This window comes from Xiphophorus hellerii, chromosome 5 (genome assembly GCF_003331165.1).
Source record: "Xiphophorus hellerii strain 12219 chromosome 5, Xiphophorus_hellerii-4.1, whole genome shotgun sequence".
NCBI classification, from domain to species: Eukaryota; Metazoa; Chordata; class Actinopteri; order Cyprinodontiformes; family Poeciliidae; genus Xiphophorus; species Xiphophorus hellerii.
Window position 1 is genome coordinate 33,900,083 of NC_045676.1, and position 24,351 is coordinate 33,924,433.

The following is a 24,351-nucleotide window of genomic DNA, read 5'->3' on the forward strand; positions in this document are numbered from 1 at the left end:
CCATTGAGTTAGTGCTCATATTTGTGTGTGTTCAGTCCAAACCCAACACATTATTTCTTTAACTTTCTTTTTTAGACTCATTTCATACTTCACTGCCGTTCTCTTCTGATGCTCCTTCTGTCCTCCAGTTTGGCAGCAAACACGCAGCACTTCTGGGAAACTGACTTCCAAGTATGCCACCTTTTTCATTTTCTTTTGATAGTGGTGAATATTAAACATTTAACACTGTTCTGTGTGAATTTACGCTTCCTGAGTGAAGCTAACCATGAGAAATTTATATCAATTCATGATGACCATGAATCTCATCAGTTCTTGAATTTTATAGATTTTTCCTCCCTGTTTTGACAAAAGAGGAAATGTACATCTGCAGATGTTCTTTAAAGGAAGAATGAGATGCACAATTTGAATTTATTGTGGATATACTTTAAGCCACATGGTTCCAAGGCTCAGATGTAACATACTCGGCGAGTGACTGAGGGTCATTGCTCGTAACGGAAACCCTGTAAATTCTAGACACTAACAGGTACCATAGAATTGCACAAAAATCCGTGAGGGACGACGGAGTCCCTGCTCGAAATTCCATGAAAGAGGTGTACGGAGCCTCGTGCCGGAAGCCCATTGAAAGGCTGTTTACATCATTTTAAACTGTGATTGTGAGCGTGAGTGGGAATAAAATACCAATAGGTATTTCGTTCCATATAACACAGTAGGAGTGTAACAGGTAAACCTTCTATGGATGCAAAAGCAAGAACCCCCTACTTGATGACATAGTGTTTCTGTGTTTGATATGATGTAAAGCACTTTGAAATCCCTTGCTTCTGAAATGTGCTATACAAATAAAATTTGATTGATTGATTGATTGATACTCCCTCCACAAATATTTGTGTACAATCAGAGGCACCGCCAGGACTCTTGGGCCCCATGACAAAAAATGAAATTGGGTCCCTCCTGCGCACCTACTGTTACAGTTTCTTGAGTCTATCTGACCCATCATAAGCGTCACAATTTTAAAGGCTTGCGACTGCCTTCTTTTCTTTGGTCCACTACTGATACTAGCACAATATTTACTGCTAGTGAATTTTACATGCAACAGTTCTGCATACAGTAAACAAATAGGTTGCTTAATCTTTTATTATTATTAGCTATAATATGTCTCTCCCCACCAGCAACAGTCATAGGCAAGGTGCAAAATATACATAAAGCAATCCAGATTTCTCAAAAATGCTGTAAAGGTGCATTTTGTTCAAGCTGCAGTATATAACTTTAATAAAAAATGTTTCTCCATATCTGTTAAAACTGTCACCATGTTTTGTAGGACTATCTGGACTGACAGGAGGGTATTTTTATTGTTTATAAAGATTGCTTGAATTTCTGTCAGTAATAAATATATTTTTTGTTGTGTAATTCTAAAAAGAGCAGAGAGACAGGAAAAATCTCTATAGATTCCCTGGAATTATGCTAACTATCTTGTCATTGAACACAGTGTTCAATGACAAGATAGTTAGACATCCACAAGATAGACATCCAAGATAGTGGATGTCCAGATTGAAACTGCCTTTTCTGTTTTACGCATCTTTTCTCTACTTGTGTCGATAATAGACTTGGCTTTGGATGAACTTGTGACTGATAAAATTGTAACACAGGGGAAGAACCCGGATTGTGACAGAGGACGTGGCCCTAAAGCCAACTATTAGACTTCTCAAATATTATCAAGTAGCCTAGGGTCTTCCAATTAAAAGTACCCAGGTAGGTCTGGCTTAAAAAGATGAAACAGAAATAGTATACAAAATATATTTTATTTATACATTCTTTTACAATATTAAAAATATACTTTATTATTCTAATTTAAAACCCAATAAAGCACAGGAACCCAGGACAACACCAGAAGCAATCTGAGACATAAACAAACACAACTGCAAACCAAATTAGTAGCAACGCAAATTAATGACACAAAATAACGTTAAACAAAAGACAAGCAAATCTCACATTGCATCAACCCAGTCCTATAAAGCTGTGCCCACTGAGCTAATTCATAAAAAAAAAAGAAGAACTGTTGTTCTGGTTCTGTATTGCTTGTGCTACAACTCCAGCTCTAGAGGACGACCTATTAGCAAATTAACTGAGAGCATCAAAAAAATGCACCGTGGTTAGTGCATAATATGCAACAGCAGCAATCTGTAATACCCAAAAATGACAATAAAATGTCTGCCAACAATAATAAAGCCATGTAAGGTAAAATGAAAAATTGATACCTTAATCAGCCACACAAACGGGTACATTCAGACACTGCAGTGAAAAGCCCCCAAAATTCTTCCTAAAAGGCAATTAGAAATCACGTCAGAAAAACCAGTAGCAACAATTTAAAAAGCAACCTGACATTACACAGAACCAGCCACAGGTGACATCAAAAATCCATTTAACCCATTAATAAAATTATTTTATTTTTAGATAGAACCAAGTTATTGTGGGCAATGGAGCATTACTGAAAGACTGCAGGGAGCTGATAGCTGTAGATAACTGCCCTGACAGCTGGAGAGCATGGAGCTAAGAGTAACATGGAAAACAGATCAGTTTGGATCTGAACTGAGATCAGCTTCATGCAGGTCAACAGGGATAGAAGAGCTGCTAGCTTACAATTACTTTTCTAACACAGCAATAACATGTTAGGAAGACATTTTTTCCAGTTTGTAATCTTGTAAACTCCTCTGGCAGTTCAGGACATTAAATTGAAGTTAATGGACCTCTGAAGCCTGACTGGAGTCCTCTTTCTACAAGTCAGAGGCATTAGGATAAAATGTGTGTCCAGGATGTACTATATTCTCAGCCCCCAAAATTCTTCCTAAAAGGCAATTAGAAATTACATCAGAAAAACCAGTAGCAACAATATAAAAAGCAACCTGACATTACACAGAACCAGCCACAGGTGACATCAAAAATCCATTTACCCTACCAGCAGCACACATATCCAGGATCCAAATCCTGGTGCAACAGCCCGACGAGCATGGCGCCAGCGCTCATCCGACAGAGATCCAACTGCACACCACAATCGACCTGACTCTCATAGCTTTCCGGGCACACCCGGTGCCTATATACACTAAGGAGCCCGACAATGCTGTGAAACGGAAGTGAAGGTGGGGAAAACGGGGCATTGGTGTATTCAAGGGCCCGAAACGGGTGGGAATTTACAGCCATTTCATGTATACACTGTTCTCAGCTAATACACCACCCGGTTACACAATGTATGTACTATTGGCAATTAGCAAGACACACTCAATAAAGGAGTGGTTCTGCAGTTGGGACCACAGACCACTTCTCAGTACCTATGCTGTCTGGCTGATGTTTTGGTCAGTTTTGAATGTTGGTGGTGCTTTCACACTCGTAGTAGCATGAGACGGACTCCACAACCCACACAAGTGGCTCAGGTAGTGCAGCTCATCCAGGATGGCACATCAATGCGAGCTGTGGCAAGAAGGTTTGCTGTGTCTGTCAGCGTAGTGTCCAGAGGCTGGAGGCGCTACCAGGAGACAGGCCAGTACACCAGGAGACGTGGAGGAGGCCGTAGGAGGGCAACAACCCAGCAGCAGGACCGCTACCTCCGCCTTTGTGCAAGAAGGAACTGGGGGAGCACTGCCAGAGCCCTGCAAAATGACCTCCAGCAGGCCACAAATGTGCATGTGTCTGCACAAACGGTTAGAAACCGACTCCATGAGGATGGTATGAGGGCCCGACGTCCACAGATGGGGGTTGTGCTCACAGCCCAACACCGTGCAGGACGCTTGGCATTTGCCAGAGAACACCAGGATTGGCAAATTCGCCACTGGCGCCTTGTGCTCTTCACAGATGAAAGCAGGTTCACACTGAGCACATGTGACAGACGTGACAGAGTCTGGAGACGCCGTGGAGAGCGGTCTGCTGCCTGCAACATCCTTCAGCATGACCGGTTTGGCAGTGGGTCAGTAATGGTGTGGGGTGGCATTTCTTTGGAGGGCCGCACAGCCCTCCATGTGCTCACCAGAGGTAGCCTGACTGCCATTAGGTACCGAGATGAGATCCTCAGACCCCTTGTGAGACCATATGCTGGGACGGTTGGCCCTGGGTTCCTCCTAATGCAGGACAATGCTAGACCTCATGTGGCTGGAGTGTGTCAGCAGTTCCTGCAAGATGAAGGCATTGAAGCTATGGACTGGCCAGCCCGTTCCCCAGACCTGAATCCGATTGAGCACATCTGGGACATCATGTCTCGCTCCATCTATTTCACACCCGAATGTATTCTCTTTTTGTGAAGGGGAGAAGGTGAGGTGAGAAGACACCAACGGTTGTACTTCATTCTATTTTTGGTTTTGATTGGAAGACATTGAGAAGAAGACTCAAGATTCAAATCATTTTTGAATCTTTTCTGCTGACTTCCACATTGGTGACCCCGAACATCTGAGAAGATTTGAACATGTTTTTTAACGAGAACTCACCAGATGCTGCTGCTGCTTCTCAGCCAGCTGTGGTTTCGAACCCAGTTTCTTGCCAGGCGGCCGTTACTCTAACCGTTATCAAGCTTCCAGAGTTCTGGCAGCACAATCCAGAACCATGGTTCCAGCATGTGGAAGCCCAGTTCCATCTCTGTGGGGTATCCACAGATGAGAACAAGTACTTCCATGTAGTTGCTGCGTTGGATTCCGTTTCCACCCGCCGTCTGATGGGTCTGCTGAGGAACCCACCAACTGCTAACAAGTACAGCCGCTCAAGGAGAATCTGCTTCGGCTCTACCAGCTGTCAGACGCGGAGCGGCTCTGAATCTCTCTGAATGGCTTCGGGGATTGCAAGCCCTCTGAGCTGGATAGGGTTGGGTTAGCAATAGGGTTAGGGGCTAACCCTAACTCTACCCCATGCTGGCGTTACTTTGCTCGGGAGATGCTTCCTTCCTTTTTACACATCTGTTTCTGTGCCAGCTTCCTCCATCTGTTCGCACAGCGCTGGCCAGCCCTCCGCTGATCCGGACAAAAGATTATCGCTCCCTGGCTGAAGAAGCGGACCAGATTTTGTTGGCTTCCAGGCACTACAGTATGAATGCATTTCTATCAGGTGTGACTCAAGGAGAGTCAGAGCCTGTCGATCCCGTGGCTGCGGTGACGGAGCGACGGAAGGACTTTTGGATTGAGGTTGGCGACTGTCTTTTTCAACAGACAAGATGGGACTTTGTAATAGCTTCAGTGGGACTTTGTAATAGCTTCTGTCTTTAACTATTTTGGGTACAGATTTTGTGTGTGCTTTTAGGTTATTAGTACATGTTGCTAATAGCTGCTTAATAGATGCTGTGTCTTTTGATACATACCCCTGTAAACTTGGCGGCCATCGACCCCTCACCAGCATGCTTGCCACAGGTGATGAGTATCAGCGTCTATTAGCAGAGTTCCCATCTTTAATGGTTCCCACATTTTCTGCTACCATGGCAAAGCATGGGGTGGAACATTGTATACCTACGGTCGGTCCACCGTTTTTTGCGCGAGCACGCTGCCTAGACACCGCTAAGTTGGCGATAGCACAAGAGGAGTTTGCAAACATGGAGCGTCTTGGCATTGTACGGCGCTCCAAAAGTCCATGGGCATCTCCGTTGCACATGGTTCCCAAAGCAGACGGGGGTTGGCGACCCTGTGGGGATTTTTCGGCGCCTTAACAACGCAACCAGTAATGACAAGTACCCAAATCCTCACATTCAGGACTTTTCTGCCCTCCTGGCTGGAGCAACCATTTTCTCTAAGGTTAGGGTAGGGTAGGATTAGGGTAACATGTTTCGAACATGTTACGAAAATGTTCGTAACATTTTCAGAATAAGTTGCTATCGAATTGTCATTACACCCAGTTCATATTATAACAGTCCAAGTAAAATAATGTACAGTTGACATTCATGCACCTAGTGAGTATATATGAAGTATGTTGTCATACTGAAATGCTGCCATGGTGACGACCCTTAACTCTGTACCACGTGGTTCGAGCGAGTGAGCATTCTTGCCATTCTGCTGAACTGTGTGACTCTGGGGATGTTCCAGCCTTGTGGACACACTCCATACTTGCTACAGGTAAAACACAGTGTCCCACTCACACGCACACATGTACTTAAATGAAAAAGAAATTACATACAGCTTTGTAACTTTATTAACAAACCTCGATTGTCCTTCCGCTAATCAGTTCACACTAATCCTCTGTGCGTGTATGTGTGTTTCTTGGTGAGTAGGCTCTAGACGATGGGATCTTTGCATTCTTTGCTGGAGAAATGGTGGTGAAAATGGTCGCTCTCGGGGTAATAGGTCAGAAAGGTTATCTAGGCGACACATGGAACAGATTGGACTTCTTCATAGTTATTGTGGGGTGAGTATCCTGCACACACACATACACACCCCCACACGTCTTACCACACACCATCATACGCTTGACATTTAACTGGCATTAAACAAGTGTCTAAACTTTACACAAACACACACATACACACTTTTGGCTCTTTGTTAATGTCAGACGTGTGTGTGTGTGTGTGTGTGTGTGTGTGTGTGCGTGGGTGTGGGTGTGCGTGTGTGTGTGTGTGTGTACCATGTATTTAATACCTTGTGGGAACAATATTCTTGACACATTACGTTGTGAGGACCAATGTACCTTGTGGGGACCGTAGCCTGGTCCCCACAAGGGAAATGATGTTTTTGGGTTAGGGGTTAGGTTTAGGAATAAGGTGTGAATTGAGTTTTGGTTAGGGTTAAGTATGTAGAAATGAATGAAAGTCAATGGAAAGTCCCCACAAAGATAGCGTGACAAACATGTGTGAACATATTTGGAGATGTTTGCGTGTGTGTGATAGCTTCATTGAATGACAATTGCAGAACTTGGTCCTCGTAGGGAAGCAGACCCTGATGAGTTGTTCTTTCAAGGCTGTGTATCCCAAAGAAAGAATTCCCTGTGGGCTTCCAGGGTTTGCCAAGGTCAGGCTGATCCAGATGCCAGTAATGTTTTGGTTCCCCCGTTGCAGAATGCTGGAGTACTCTCTGGACGGACACAACGTCAGCCTATCAGCCATCAGAACTGTTCGGGTTCTCCGCCCACTGCGAGCCATCAACAGAGTTCCCAGTAAGCTTAACTCCTCCTTGTTTTTCTGGCATTCAGCTCATTCATAATGTGCAGTATATTTATTGCTTTTCTCTAAGTGAAACTGTTCCCCTGTGGCTGACAATAACCAGTGACCTTAGTTCGTCTTTTCTAAAGGTTGTATCATGATTTCTAAGCTTATTCTTTTCTTTCAGAGTGTAATATAGTTTTTTGTGCAACAATGCCCAAACCAAACAAAGCCATTCCACAACCTTAAGTACCTGCACTGTAAAATCTAATTAATTCACCTTACGTAATAAAAAATGTGCAAACTCATTGCCTCAAAAAATTAATCAAAAATTAACAAAGTAGGATTAAGATTAGTGGGTACGTAAACCTCATTTATTTTAGGTAGGCAGTACTAAATCTTCTCTCATACACTTCTTTGACTTATTAAGGTTTTATTGGCTCTTGTGGTCTTAATTTGAAAATAGTCAGACAGGAAAGTGGGTATTGAGGGAGAAAACATGTGGCAAAGGTCATCAGGCCAGGACTCAAACCTGTGACAGCCGGGTCTAGGACTAAGGCTTCCATATGTTGGTTGTGCTCTGCCCTGCACCACCACAGCACTCTTCTCTCCCACGTCACAGAATGACTAATTAGACTTAGACTTATTTTATTGTCATTGCACAAAGAAACATAAGTAAAATTGGCAATGAAATGTCATCGCTTGGCTACCGGAGCACACACAGAAACACAAGTGTGCCTATAATTACAGTACATAATAAACAAATAATAATGTATTACTAAATATATATAACTTAGTATTTTCAAGCAGTCTCAGACAGTTTTAGTGATGGGATTGTTGAGCAATCTGATGGCCAGTGGGAGACAGCTATTTCTGAGTCTGGCTGTTCTGCAGCGGATGCTACGGACTCACCTGCCAGATGCCAACCGGATGAACAGACCATGGAGAGGATGGGTGGAATCAGAGAGGATCTGGATTGCTCTGGCTAAGCAGCGTCTGTGTGCAATGGTATGGATAGGGAGGAGAAGAGTCCCAATGATCCTTTCCGCTGTTTTCACCACTCTTCGCAGAGACTTCCAATCTGAGGCCTTGCAACTTCCAGACCAAATGGAGATACTGCTGGTCAGCAGGCTCTCAATGGTTCCTCTGTAGAAGGTGGTGAGGATGGGAGGTGGGAGGGAAGCCCTTTTCATTCGTCTCAGAAAGTGCAGGCACTGCTGTGCCTTTTTCACCAGTGAAGTGATGTGAGTTGTCCAGCTGATGTTGTCTGTAATGTGAACCCCCAGGAACTTAATGCTGCTAATGATCTCCACTGCTTTGTCGTTAATGAGGAGCGGTGTGTGGTTCGGTCGAGACCTTCTGAAGTCGACAATGATTTCTTTTGTCTTGTCGAGCTAACAACCTGCTCCTTGTTAGCTCCCTGCTAAACAAGGAGCAGGTTGTTTATTCTGCACCAGTCCACAAATGTTGTACCTCTTTTCTGTAGTTCACTTCATTGTTGTCCTGAATTAATCCCACAATTGTTGTGTCATCTGCATATTTCATGATGTGGTTTGTGTTAAACCTGGGACGACAGTCGTGAGTCATCAGGGTAAACAGCAGCATAAAATATTTTATACTAAATATTTTATTAGTAAGGCATTTTTGCAAGGGTCAGTACAGCTTAATTCAGTAGCAGAAATAATCAAATGAGTAAAATCAATCATCTAGTCTATCTTTCCCTAATGCTGACACTGAGAACTAAAAAGGGAACCTTTGAGAGAGACGGACAGAGTTTGGCATTTCGAACCCCAGACCTGGCCTGAGGAGGAGGAAGTTGATCGGCGAAGGCAGGGGTCTCTGCAGGTCTGATGAGCTTCTTCTCCGCATGGATGGTGAGGTCACACAGGACTTGCAGGAAGGAAGGCACCAGTTCTTCTTCTTTGCCTTGGTCTTTGACTTTATCTTCATCTTTGTCTTTGGGGTCTGAACCCAGCCGATGAGAGAAGTGCGATTCGAAGCCACAGGTTGTGGGGCTGACGGGTTGGTCCCCATGCGCAGGACAGTCTTCGGCTCTGTGGCCCCGGCTCTTCTTCAGCTGCAGAGTTCTTTGTCCATCTCGATCTTGGCTCGAAGCTGCCTGGAGGATCCAACCAAAGATTCCTCTTTTGCACCCACCTTTTATAGGGTTTATCCACCCTTTTGGTGCGTTTGCATTGGCTAGCACTGATGCTGTGCTTGTTTCATTGGCTGACTGCTTGGACAGATGATCTCATATCCATCACTGTCTTAGAGACATTATGTCCTGATGTCTGTGCTAATGTCTCAGGGTTGCTCAACCTCCTATGTCCCTTGCCTGCACAACCCTTTCTCTGAAACGTTTACGTTGTTCAACAATCTGTTTCCAAATAAGGCGTTGATCATCTCTGCTCTCCTGTTAGTTCCCCTTTTTCCCTTAACCTTTCACCTTTCACCTACCATCTACCTCCAACATATCAGTGATGTTTAATTGCAGTTACACCTTTTTACACCATTTCAAGTTCAATGTCAAAATCACATTTATATCACATTTATTTTCTTTAGCTTCTCTGATTTAGCTTTCATTTATGATTTTATAACCATAACTTATTAATTATTCTTATTATAATCTTAATGTGAGTTATTACAGATGTTTTTCTGAAAAGAAACCAAGAATAATCCATGATTCTAATTATTTGATACCAGTTACAGTTACTTGTTTTTCTTGCAAGTGTTCCCACAAATGTAAGTGTATTATTACATGTAAACCAATATTAATATAAGTATTTTACTTTGAATCTTATCAAATTACTCAAAATGTTTAGATTTTCTTCTTTAAAACTTTCATGCTTTGAAATAAGGAATAGTCTCAGCTATTTTTATAAATCTGCAGGCTGGAAACTTACTTCCTCTTTTTCCAGGAAACCTGCTCTTCCTGTTTCATGACTCTCTCTGTCTGACTGTGATTTATTATGATTAGATAGAAAAAAGTCGTAGAATTAAAGCAAAGTTTGCAGGAGACAAAAACAACACACACAACCAGATATTATTTTATTGACATTTAAGTCTACTGTTGGGCCTAGATGTCACTTGAGTGATTCATTTTAAAGATAACTTTATTTATTATTACTGTTAAACTTAAATCTCCAGCATGGGGAAGTGGGATGAGCTCGGGTTTTCTTGACACTCCCTCCACGAGGTCAGACCTTTCACATGCTGGGAGTCCATCACCCTCCTGCAGTTTGCCGTCCTCATCCCCTGGAAAGAGAAGATGTTCGTCTGGGATGTGAAGATGCAGATTCTTCATCCTCAGTTGTCACAAAGGGCTCAGTATAGTCATCAAAACTCCATTTCTCTTGACAACATGCTCTGCTGGAAATTCTGCAACTTGTTCTTCGCTCTCAGCGCCACCGCAGCACCCCTGTTATGCGCCGGCTGCCAACCCAGTAAAGACACAACTCCGCTCTGGAACCGCTGTTGGTTGTCGCTGGCTCCTCCACCTGGATTCCGTGTCTCTTCAGCTCGTTGTAGGCTTTGTGAGCACTGGAATATGTGTGGGTTCCTGATTCCCAGTAGATCCTTGTGTTGGTAAACAGTGTTTCAAAGCGTATGCCTTTTACCTTGAGCGCTTTCTTGATAGCGATATATTCTCTGCGCTTCTTCACTATCTCAGGTGCATAATCGTGGTTGAAGTGTATATTTGAAGAGCCCATCTGGATCTTGCCTTTTTTCCACACTTCTCTTGACATCTCTTCTTTTGTGGAAAATTCCGAAAAGTTGACATTAATAGCCCTTGGTGGTGAGTCGGGTGGGGGTTTACTTGCCAGAGTGCGATGCACGCGCTGTATTTTCAAGTCAAGGTCCTCCAGTAGTTGTAGCTGGCTTTTCAAAAGCATCTCAATATACTGTGTGGTGGAGTTTCCCTCCTGACCCCAAAGACACGTATGTTGTTTCTTCTCTAAAGGGACTCTAAATCAAGCACTGTAAGCTGTGTTTTCCTCTGTTGTTTGATGCAGAAGCACAGTGCCTTGGTTGCCTCCTATTCCCAGTTATCCATTTGATGAACGCGGGCCTCCGCCTCGTCAACCCGCTCTGCCAGGCCCTGTACTCAGTGGCAATACTGTCCAGCTTACCGTTGATTTCATGTCCCAAATGGTCAATGTTTTGTTGTAGCTTTGCATTATCCCCCTTCAAGACAGTCTTCAAATCGTCAATAGCCTTAAGTATTCCTTCCAAGTCCATGTTCGTTCCAGTGCTCTCAGCTCCCTAACTAGCCACGTTGTCACTAACTTGATTCAGATGCGTGTTAGCTTTAGTGACCGGGGCGCTTTTATCCTGAGCTTTGGGTATCGTTATCGATGTTTTTTTGGGGGGTTTTTTCCATTTTTTTCTCCGAAGAGTTTTTGCGGCGCTAGTGGCTCGTATTTTTTCGACAGTACAGTAGGCAGACAGGAAAGAGGGTGAGGAGAGGGGGGAAGACATGCGGCAAAGGTCGTCGGGACCGGGAGTCGAACCCGCGACGTCCACCTCGAGGACTAAGGCCTCCAAACGTGGGGCGTGCTCACCCCCTGCACCACCACAACACGCCCAATCAATGTTTTTTTATGGCTCGACGTGTTTCTCCTCCCACTCATAAGTTATTTTGTCGAAACAGTGAGCAGATTAACGAGTTTTAAACGGGAGTTTTTGATATTAAGGTGGGAGAGAGGCTCTGACGCAACTGTCTACTCCATTTGCTTCTGGAAGTCACTAGAGGATGAATGGTTTTACTACCCATGCCCTGAGCCACACCAACATACAGGTCCCACTCCTGAGAAGCACACTGATGTGTTGGCAGGCCCTGAACCCACAGCAGCAAGGAGAGGAACAAGACAAGAAGAGGAACAAGAGACAGTGTTACACCTGGAGGAAGATCAAGTGATGCCTGACCTGCTAGTTGAAGATGGAGCACCTGAACAACTGGAAAATTGTGAAGATGGCGCTCTGTTACCACCCAGGTCACCTCCTTTATGTGAGAACCACAGTGGAGATGAGCAAGTACAAGATGGGCCTAGAAGAGAATGGTGACCACCACAGCGATTCACTTATGATGAACTTGGTTATCCAGCTTGTTACAGTTTGGGACTTTAAGCAAGGTCTACATATTGGCTTGACCCAGTGCACTATTATGCACCCCTTCAAACAAGGTCTATGTGGCCAGAGCAGGTCCAAATGTCCACATACCATCTTGTGTTTGTGTATGGATGACTCACCTTTTATGGAACGTGGAAGCAGCAGAGACTTGGCATCAGCACTTAAAGACATTGATTAGGCCTAGTTCCTATGTATGGACTAAGTAGATTTGAGTTTTATGGACTATGTTTGTCATCTTACTTCCTATTATTGAATGTTGAGGATGACATTTCTATTGAAGGGGAGTGGTTACAAAACTATTTCAGAGGTATTTCTACCCGTTGCTCATTGCACTTCTCCTCTCCCCAAGTCTGTAGATGCCAGGTGTAAAAGTGAAACAAAGACAACAGTCACTGTTCAACTTCACAATCAACCAAACACATAAAATCACACCAACACCTCAACATGATCATCAGATACCAAAATCACACAAAACAAACAAACAAAAATAAAACATTAATCATCTTTAGAAAAACACAAAGATGTGTCTTCAGAGAGCACTGTGTGGACACACGTCTCACATCAACGATTTGACTAACTGTTGCAGCTCACATACATTTGTACCTGGCTATGTCCAGGTGATTCTTTTCTGTCTGGGATGTCCAGAAGTTCACTGTCAGGAAAAGGACTCTTTATGAGTCCAAGTAGGACGTGATGATGGGCTACTGCTGGACGCAGGCAGCGCATGATGATTTGCTGCCCAGAGACAATGTAGGTGTTATTTTACACAAAATATTCTACACAAGGATGTGGGACTGAGTTTATCAGCTGTCTGGTGCATTCCACTAAGCCAGGCATGTCCAAAGTCCGGCCCGGGGGCCAATCACGGCCCGCGGTCAGATTTCATACGGCCCGCAGCTTCGGTCTTATAATGTATTATTTATGGCCTGCCTGCACTGTGAAACAGAATAAATAAATCATAAAACTTGAAACTGTAATTCCTCCTTTCACCAAATGGTGGCAGCACCACTTTAATACTATCAGTCTCTGCCTCCGTGCAGCGAACCCCTCTCCACTCATTTCTGCCATGGCCACTGCAAAGAAAACGAGGAAAGTTTACAGTGAGGGCCGCTGCTTTCAAGAGAGATGGGAATTACAATACTTCTTTTCTGAAAATCAAGGCAATTGTGCTTGTCTAATTTGTAATGAGACGGTTGCCTTGTTTAAGGATTTTGACGTAAAGAGACACTACCAGACTAAACATGCCAACACATACAACAAGCTAACAGGGAGTGACCGTGCTGAAAAACTGAAGCAGCTCCAACCTGCACTGGCATCACAACAGCGATTTCTTTGGGCCTGAGTCAAAAGAAAATACCACCAAAGCAAGCTACGATGTTAATGTTAATAGCTAAACATGGCAAACCTTTTACTGAAGATACATTTATCAAAACTGTGTTTTGAAAATGGTGGAGAACATTTGCCCTGAGAAGAAGCAAGAATTTGCGAATGTTTGCCTGGCACGTAATAGTGTGGCACTGAGAGTTGAGGACATAAAACTGAGTGTTTTGAACGGTAACATCTGTCACTATCAGCAGCGAAAAGCCAAAAGAACATTTATGCACTTGGATTTATGGCACTTATTTTTATTAAACTCTTGAGTAAGATTTGGTTATGAACCTGTAGATGAAAACTATTACTTTCTGAAAGATATTGTAAATGACAAGAGCAAAATTCACTTGTTTTAAGATTTAATAATAACAGACAACTTTGCATTACTTATAACACCTGTTTAAAATGTTCTTGAGGCAAAGATATTTTTAAACTCATGTAAATTTAAGGTATTTCAAAAGCAGAATTTGTGTTTTTAGAGTTGTTCTCATCTGCCTGACTGGCTTATATTTGGTTTTTTTGTCATTTGAAAAATAAAGATAATTGTAACAATGAAAATTGTTTTATAAGTGCATGACACTTTTGTAGTTAAAAAATGTCCGAACAAACTATTGGCCCCGGGCATCTTGACTTTATCAAATCTGGCCCTCTTTGCAAAAAGTTTGGACACCCCTGCACTAAGCTATCCTCCCTATCTTCCTAAACTGCCTCAGACTGGTTTCTGAGACCACACTGAGCTCTCCTCACCCCTTCTATGACCCTGCACGTTAATAATAATGATGCATTTTATTTATCAGTGCCTTTCAAAACACCCAATGACAATTTACAACATTAAAAACACAAACTAAGCAGTACAAATAACAATAATAAATAAATAAACTGTTAAAAATGGCTACAAAATACAAAGCCACAAAATAACTAAAAAAAGTGAGAAGGCTAGCTTGAAGAGATGAGTTGTGATTTGAAGGTCAGAAGAGAGTCAATATTAAGGATGTTACAGAGTTAAAACAGCAGATGTGATTACAAAGAATTAATACACATACCATAATGAAAACATTATGGTACGTGTATTAATACCATAATGAAAACATTATGGTATGTGGTCAGTTGGAACAACCATATACCATTTATGATTAGTACATATGTCACGCTTGAACTGTTCTGATTTTTGTACACCAAAATGAATCTTAAGGTAAGTTTTATTTCCACAAACATTGCTGCCTTTACCCTCACAATAACAACAGGTGGGGGAGTGCTAACATTACACTGTTCCTATTTTGAATAACATTTAGCAGGAAGCAAATAGAAACAAATTGATGTCTTCTTGCCTTGGTGTTAATGCTGTGTGTGTTTTTTAGGTATGCGCATCCTGGTGACCCTCCTCCTGGATACACTTCCAATGCTGGGCAATGTGTTGGCCCTCTGCTTCTTTGTCTTCTTCATCTTTGGCATCGTTGGCGTTCAGCTGTGGGCGGGGCTACTGAGGAACCGCTGTTTCATGGGAGAGGATGTCAGAATGTGAGTTTGTAGAAAAGCCAAGCAGACATCACAACAAAAAGAATGTACCAGTCTTATTGTCTTGAATGAATTGATACATTGTGCTAGAAAACACTTCCACTATATTTCCGTGTTGATATCACAGACAATCTGATCATGTTTGTGCTCTAATCAAGTGTGTTTGAGAGGCATCTATATAAATAGAAAAATCTATAGATTTCTCTATTTCTCGGATGTTAAAGGCACCAGGAAGGGCAAATGAAAGGAGTAAGGAGGCCTAATACATGTTTTGTTTCTGCTTAGTAAGAGGCTGAGTCTCAGTGTCTGTCTGTGGTGTGAATCACATTATCACCGTCATGCTCAAACACTGTTGGATTCCTTTACACCGCTACTCTGTCCTGTTATTACTCATAGGTTCACAGACATGGTCACATAACATCCGGTAACATCATTTTCACCTCGTGCACTCTGATTTCCTCATCTGACTCACATAAAATCACTCATTGAGATGTACTGTATCTCTGCAGCTGCTAAAGCTGCACCTCAAGAATTAATTTGTGTCACAAACTGGCTCAAAGAAACTCAAAAATAATGGAGCCATGGTGAGGATTTCACATATTTTGACACTAAATGAAGACAAAACAGCCATTTAATTTTGGGAATCAGCAGGCGCATTGGGATTCTCCACTCAGGTGGTCCTGGTGCAAAGAGGCAATTTAGGCTAAAGTTTATTTTAGAAGCTCATTCACATGTGTCACAGAGCAGGGAGAAAGTTTATCAACATAAATCCCATTATTTTCCTCATTATTCCTGCAAAAAGATACCTTAACATTGGCAGCCCCTAGCCCAACATGTGAAGGGCTATTGTTGTGACTTGTTCAAATGTAAATTTAAACAAGTCAAAACATGCTTCATGAATGGGACCCACTTTTGTTGATTCAGTACAACCTGTAATGGCAAAACCAGCTTAGTTCCCCCTGTGGGTCTGATCAGTGTCCTCACTGAGCCCACTTGCATAACGAGATGCAACTGGGCTCAAAGTGACACGACTGACAACACAATAGCAGTCATGCTATCAGGCTCATTAAAACTCATTACAATTAATCAGAGTAGCAACATATTTAAATAAAAATGTGTGGAGTATTTTATTTGATATAGGCTAAACAATACAAAGATTATTTACATTCATTTTTTACAATACAAAAATAACCTCAAACAGGCTCTGCTTGAGCATCATCCAACCAAGTCACCCAGGAAGAATCACTACTATTTTGTTGTAGTCATATCAAAGCATCATTTTACTTGCAGTTATTCACAATTGAAACAACAGCATGCTGTTTTGAACAAATTAAATACATGAAAAATGGTAAATACAAACACAACAGACACGAGGAATGATCCCTTATTTAGCTTGTTACATCTGTCCTGCTTCACAAAGGATTTACTTTGAACAGCGGTGTTGAAGGTGTCTTACTGAAGTAATTATATAACTTAATGTGAAAAAGGCCTGCAGACTTTTCTGGTTTCAATAAACTCCTACTAATTAATCGTCTTCAAGAAAACAAAAACTCTTGCTTATGTGGCTCAGTTGTCTGTAAAGTCAGAGCTTTAGATGTTTGCAACAAACAATTATTTTCATCCCTCTTTCTACTCTTCAGGGCCTAAATGTAAATATATTATAGAGGTCTTAGCACTTAGAGGTCTAGTGCTAAGCATGAGCTAGCTTATCATTTCTAGCTCATGAAATTATAAAACTCATTATAGTGGTTTATTAGAGTAATTTAGTCCAGATTTTCTTGGTCTATATAGTGCAATTTTAATGCTTTTCTAAATCTAAATTGTTCCTTTGAACCAAAAAAAAAAAAACATATATAACACATTTTTTATTTTTAATGAACAGTATAAAGACTTCCAATAAGCCAAAACTTTGTTGCTGTAAGGCAAATAGAAAGTTTAGCATTATTAATGGTGGCAGTAAGTTGCCATGGAGTTGCCAAAAATGCTGCCACATCAATGCTAAGTTAATGGAGAAGAAATCAATTCTTATATAATCCAGTGTTGTCAGGTTTTATAAGGTGGCTCTGCCATAATACAGGATCAAAACTCAAAATCTGCTATTTAATTTAGGAATCATAACAGGTCAGACTAAAACAGCAACCACAGTTCACCCTCCTGACACAGACTGTCACGACCCTGATCAACAGCACCATCATGTTTCTAGGTCATTTTTGGATCCACATGCAGAATCATTTGCAGAATGGAGTGAATATGATAAAGGGACTTTATTTACAACAACATAATAAAGTGAAAAATTACCTAAGCCCAGTTTAGTTTTCAGTTTTCTGAATGGGTTACATTCAGAACCATAATAAATGGGACATTGACCAACACATTTGATCTTGATGATGGCACTCATCAAAATGTAAAGTTTGTATCTGGAAAAATGCAATTTTTCCAGAAACAAAAGTTTCTGTATCTGAAAAAAATCGATCTGGAATATGCTAAAACAGTGTTTTTAGGAAAACCTCCAGGCACACTAGTTTTTCTCAATGTTTTACAAATAAGGATAACAACCTTGACAACACAGAATAAATAGCTCCTAATTTTAATAAACATTTTTTAAGTGTGGGGTCTAAATTGTGCCATGTGATGAACTGTCCCGGGTGACCCCACCTCTTGCCCATTGGCCACTGGACATAGGCACTAGCACCCCGCCAGACCCCACTAGGGATAAAGGTGTAAGAAAATGGATAGATTAGTCTAAATTGGCCAAAGAAATTGCAGAGCCCACAGTAACTGAAACACTAAATGATGCATTAGTAAGTAGGAATCCAGATTGCAGATGGTTCTCACAGTAGTGGAAGGAAAAGAAAATATAGATATAGTAAATAGATGTAATAATAAAAGGTCAACTGACGTTCATGGTATTGACACGGTATTAATAAAGAAGGTGATTCAGAGTTTTGTAAATGAAAAAAGTGGTTTGATATTAAAATTTTCACTAGATTGAGACATAACCAAGTTTATATTATTTTGGAATTGTGAAGGGGATACATAGTAAAATTCAGAGTAAATTTTACTTAATTTGAGGAATATTTTACCCTAAAAAAGACATTTGGTCCAAGTCTAAATAGAGTAAAATTTTATTGTCATGGAAGAGTTGAAATTATGGAGTAAAATCAACTTTATTTAGTGCAAAAACTTTAATCAATGCGATGAGAATGTACTCAAAATTGATTAAAAGAGAAGCCGCTCTACCATATTTTCACTCCAAGTAGGATATAATTTACTCTAAATAGAATTGCATTTTATTCTAAGTAGAGATAACTCTTAGTCTGACTAGAAGGGAATTTTACACTAAATAGAATCAAATTTTATTCCAAATAATGACAAATTTCATCCATCCATCCATCTTCTTCCGCTTATCCGAGGTCGGGTCGCGGGGGTAGCAGCTTCAGAAGGGAGGCCCAGACTTCCCTCTCCCCGGCCACTTCTTCCAGCTCTTCTGGGGGAATCCCGAGGCGTTCCCAGGCCAGCCAAGAGACATAGTCCCTCCAGCGTGTCCTGGGTCTTCCCCGGGGCCTCCTCCCGGTGGAACGTGCCCGGAACACCTCACCAGGGAGGCGTCCAGGAGGCATCCTGACCAGATGCCCGAGCCACCTCAACTGGCTCCTCTCGATGTGAAGGAGCAGTGGTTCTACTCTGAGTCCCTCCCAGATGACTGAGCTTCTCACCCTATCTCTAAGGGAGAGCCCAGCCACCCTACGGAGAAAACCCATTTCGGCCGCTTGTATCCGCAATCTCGTTCTTTCGGTCATGACCCAAAGCTCATGACCATAGATGAGGGTGGGAACGTAGATCGACCAGTAAATCGAGAGCTTCGCTTTATGGCTCAGCTCTCTTTTCACCACGACGGACCGGTACAGCGCCCGCTTGACGGCAGATGCTGCACCAATCCGCCTGTCGATCTCCTGCTCCCTTCTTCCCCCATTTGTGAACAAGATCCCGAGATACTTGAACTCCTCCACCGGGGCAGGACACCCCCCTTGACCCAGAGAAGGCACTCTACCCTTTTCCGGCTCAAGACCATGGCCTCGGATTTGGAGGCACTGATCCCCATCCCGGCCGCTTCACACTCGGCTGCGAACCGCTCCAGCGAGAGCTGCAGATCATGACCTGATGAGGCCAGTAGGACCACATCGTCTGCAAAAAGCAGAGATGAGATCCTAAGGCCACCAAAACGGATCCCCTCAACACCTTGGCTGCGCCTAGAAATTCTGTCCATGAAAGTGATGAACAGAATCGGTGACAAAGGGCAGCCCTGGCGGAGTCCAACTCTCACCGGAAACGAGCCCGACTTACTGCCGGCAATGCGGACCAGGCTCTGACACCGGTCATACAGGGACCTGACAGCCCGTATCAAAGGGCCCGGTACCCCATACGCCCGGAGAACCCCCCACAGGGCTCCCCGAGGGACACGGTTGAACGCCTTCTCCAAGTCCACAAAACACATGTAGACTGGTTGGGCGAACTCCCATGCACCCTCCAGGACCCTGCCGTGGGTGTAGAGCTGGTCCAGTGTTCCACGACCAGGACGAAAACCACACTGCTCTTCCTGAATCCGAGGTTTGACTATCCGACGGACCCTCCTCTCCAGGACCCCTGAATAGACCTTGCCAGGGAGGCTTAAGAGTGTGACCCCTCTATAATTAGAGCACACCCTCCGGTCCCCCTTTTTGAACAGGGGGACCACCACCCCGGTCTGCCAATCCAGGGGAACTGCCCCCGATGTCCATGCAATATTGCAGAGTCGCGTCAGCCAACACAACCCTACAACATCCAGAGCCTTAAGGAACTCCGGGCAGATCTCATCCACCCCTGGGCCCCTGCCACCGAGGAGCTTCTCAACCACCTCGGCGACCTCGTCCCCAGAGATTGGAGAGCCCAACCCAGAGTCCCAAGGCTCAGCTTCTTCAATGGAAGGCATGTTGGTGGGATTGAGGAGGTCTTCGAAGTACTCTGCCCACCGGCCCACAACGTCCCGAGTAGAGGTCAGCAGCACACCATCCCCACTATAAACAGTGTTGGTGCCGTACTGCTTCCCCCCCCCGAGACGCCGGATAGTGGACCAGAATCGCCTCGAAGCCGTACGGAAGTCTTTCTCCATGGCCTCTCCAAACTCCTCCCACGCCCGAGTTTTTGCCTCAGCAACCACCCGAGCCGCATGCCGCTTCGCCTGCCGGTACCCATCAGCTGCTTCCGGAGTCCCACAGGCCAAAAAGGCCCGGTAGGACTCTTTCTTCAGCCTGACGGCAACCCTCACCAAAGGTGTCCACCAACGAGTTCGAGGGTTGACGCCGCGACAGGCACCGACAACCTTGCGGCCACAGCTCCAATCGGCCGCCTCGACAATGGAGGCACGGAACACAGTCCACTCAGACTCCATGTCCCCCACCTCCCCCGGGACGTGTTCGAAGTTTTGCCGGAGATGGGAGTTAAAGCTCCGTCTCACAGGGGATTCCGCCAGACGTTCCCAGCAGACCCTCACAACACGTTTGGGCCTGCCAGGCCTGACAGGCTTCCTCCCCCACCACCGGAGCCAACTCACCACCAGGTAGTGGTCAGTGGACAGCTCCGCACCTCTCTTCACCCGAGTGTCCAAGACATACGGCCGCAGATCCGATGAAACAATGACAAAGTCGATCATCGAACTGCGGCCTAGGGTGTCCTGGTGCCAAGTGCACATATGGACACCCTTATGCCTGAACATGGTGTTCGTTATGGACAATCCATGACGAGCACAGAAGTCCAACAACAGAACACCGTTCGAGTTCAGATCGGGGGCGCCGTTCCTCCCAACCACGCCCCTCCAGGTCTCACTGTCATTGCCCACGTGAGCATTGAAGTCCCCCAGCAGAACAAGGGAGTCCCCAGGAGGAGCACTCTCCAGTACCCCCTCTAAGGACTCCAAAAAGGGTGGGTAATCTGAGCTGTCGTTCGGCCCGTAAGCACAAACTACAGTCAGGACCCCTCCCCCCACCCGTAGGCGGAGGGAGGCTACCCTCTCGTTCACCGGAGTAAACCCCAACGTACAGGCGCCGAGATGGGGAGCAACAAGTATGCCCACTCCTGCCCGACGCCTCTCACCTTGGGCAACTCCAGAGTGGAAGTATGTCCAGCCCCTCTCAAGGGGACAATGTCAAATTGTGCTCTGAAAAATACAAAATTTTACTCCTAAGTTAATTGAAAGTTATTCCATGAAGTGCTACACTAAAAAACAGTTAACACTAAATTAAATTCTAAATAGAACCAAATTTAACTTTATTTCATTCACTATGCAATTATATTACAGCTATTATACACTGCTAAGTTTGTAAGAGTATAATACATAGATCAAAAATCACATGTTCTTATCCTTTAGTGTGGATAGGGAAGTTGGTCAAAGTATATAGATGTGGTGATCAAAACAGAGGACCCAAAATTTCAGCAAGGCACAATAGAAAAGCAAATAATTTATTGAGAAAAAGAGTATGGGAGAGGAGACCACCAGCAGCCAAACTGGGAACTACTGAGGACAGAGAAACAGGTTAGTGACTTGTACTCTTGGTGTCAAAGCTCAATAAGGAAAGCCACCAACTTTCTCAAAATGCTGTGGGAAACTGAGACATTCTTGGTTCCTCAGGAAGGTTGTGGTGAGAAAGCAGGGGGGAGAAGTCATCTCTAGGAGTGTTGGTTGTTGAGAACAGAACACTTCAGCAAGATGGTGGAGACTGATCCAGAGCATCAACACTGGTAGCTCAATGGTTAGGGTAGCAGGTTATAAACCCAGGGGAAATCAGAACTTGGAGGTCAAGAGGCCAAGGCAGGGGATGGACCAGGGAGGCAGAAGAAGGAAAACTTATCTGAGGGTCAGATGAGAATCAGGAGTCAGGGCAGAGAAACAGGTCAGGAATGTTGTCAAGAAAACTGGCATAGGGTGTGAGATCTTTCCAGGTGCACGCAGAAAAGGTGCACGAAGGCCTGAGAGAAATACAGCAGTCTTGTGATTTGATTATAATAATAATTGAAATTGTATATGTATGATATGGGTATAAGTAATCACTGAATAACATTCGGAAATGTATGTCTGAGTAACAATCTGTAACGACAACAACAATGAAATAATTATGTCTGATGATTATAATAAGTGAAAGATGTGATTTATTGTTAATGATTATCAAAAGCTGTGATGATTTAAAATCAATTTCATAGTAATACAGGTTGAAATGTGCCTAATGAATAGTAACAGATAATATAGTGAGTTAGAGAAAGAAGAGGAATTTATGGGTGAGGTCCTGATAACAGGAAATGTCGCAAGCGGTTCTGAACAGATGGCCAGGGCGCACAGGATGGGTGGTACGGTGAAGTTGGCTAAGATCAACAAGGGTTGGGGAAGAACGGGACTTTCCACACTAGTCAGCAGACGGGAGGGGCCATCGGGGCTTTTCAGCAGATGTTCAGGAAGTCACGTAGACCGAACACTCTACATACACACATATGGTGGAGAAGTGTATAAAAACAGGCTGAAAAGAAGAACCAACTGTTCTTAGTCCGGCGGCGCTGAAGAAGAGACAACACGAAGAAAGCAGATTGAGCAACGGACCGCACTTCGGAACCACAGGGACGCTCGGACTTCACACCGCTAAGAAAGGACTGGATCCCATCGCCTCAGCTCTGGTTCTTTATTCGATCGTCGGTCTCGTCTCAACCCAGCAATTTCAAACTCTGCAACAAGACTTGGAGGAAGGACAAAGACCCCTAAGGGATAAGGAACTGGGTTTTGCAAAAGGATTTGGACCCGTTCTGCTTTGTTTCCTTCCTAAGGAGGATTTTTCCACACCAGACAAAGACTTCGACCAAGGATGTTAGAAATTCCTGTTGCTAAAAGATCCACCATCGTCTGGGTATGAGTTGAATCTGCTCTATAAAAATCCATCTTAGAACCTGCGACATAAGTTAGGGTAAGGAGACAGGGTAGTATGATTGTACATGTAAATTTTATTATACTGGTTTTGAATTATATACAATTGATTATTGATTTGTATGTCGCATACCCCTGCTTAAGCGTGCTTAATAAATTCATACTATAAAATTCTAATGAGGTTGGTGGACATTGGAATTAATTGAGTCAGTTAATCATTTTTCAGTTCTTTTAATTGAGGTAAAACTAATATACATGATTCCAGTAAGTAGGAGGCTTCGTAATTTCCTTTGGTGAGAGTAAATAATGACCCTGGGACTTACATCTAAGTCACTAAATTTAATCTAGCCGGTTCCAAGAGCGAGTTATATATTAGAAAGCGAGCTACCGTTAACGCTACGATCAAATAACAATCCTTGACCAATCCTGTTCTGGGGCCAGACCATTAAAGTATGGTGTTCCCCAAGGGTCAATTTTAGGGCCCATTTTGTTTATCTTGTATTTACTGCCTCTTGGTAAAATTTTCCAAAAATTTAATATTTCCTTTCATTGTTTTGCAGATGATATCCAGATTTATTTGCCCCTTAAATTGCAAAATGGTACAACTGATTCTCTTCAGCTGTTGCTAAACTGTTTAGCTGAAGTTAAATTATGGATGGGAAAAAACTTTCTTCACCTCAATGAAAGCAAAACTCAAGTTCTATTATTTGGTCAGAAACTTCAGACTACAAATCCAGATCAGATTCTTGGTTCTTTAGCTCGCTCTTATCAGACCTCTGCTAGGAATCTTGGTTTCACTTTTGACAGCTCTCTAAAGCTACATAAACAAGTTAGTTCTGTCGTTAAATCGAGTTTTTACCACCTTCGGCTTTTAGCAAAAGTTAAATCTTATTTCGGTTTTAAGGACTTTGAAAGACTTATCCATGCCTTCATAACAACTCGACTGGATTACTGCAACTCTTTATATAGAGGGATGGAAAAATCACAGATTCAGCGACTTCAAATGATCCATAACGCAGCAGCACGGCTTCTCACAGGAACCAGGAAGCATGACCACATAAGGCCAACTCTGGCATCTTTACACTGGCTGCCTGTTTTTTATCGAATAGATTTTAAGATTCTTTTGTTAACTTTTAAAGTTTTAAATGGGTTAGCCCCCCCTTATCTTCGGGACCTTTTAAATTTCCAGTCTGTGTCCAGAACGCTACGATCAAATAATCAGTTATTACTTACAGTTCCTCGAACTCGACTTAAGAGGAAAGGAGATCGAGCTTTTTCTGTTGCTGCTCCTGTTTTATGGAAT

General features: G+C 43.3%; 1 protein-coding gene across 1 annotated transcript in view; it reads left to right on the plus strand.

Annotated features, from left to right (window-relative positions):
- The window catches only part of LOC116720559 (voltage-dependent T-type calcium channel subunit alpha-1H-like), a 176,051-nt gene that overhangs the window by 25,931 nt on the left and 125,769 nt on the right, over positions 1-24,351 (plus strand). The window contains 4 exon segments of the mRNA XM_032563892.1: positions 5,978-6,071; positions 6,227-6,360; positions 7,007-7,104; positions 14,950-15,109. Coding sequence (XP_032419783.1) covers positions 5,978-6,071; positions 6,227-6,360; positions 7,007-7,104; positions 14,950-15,109 — 486 coding nt within the window.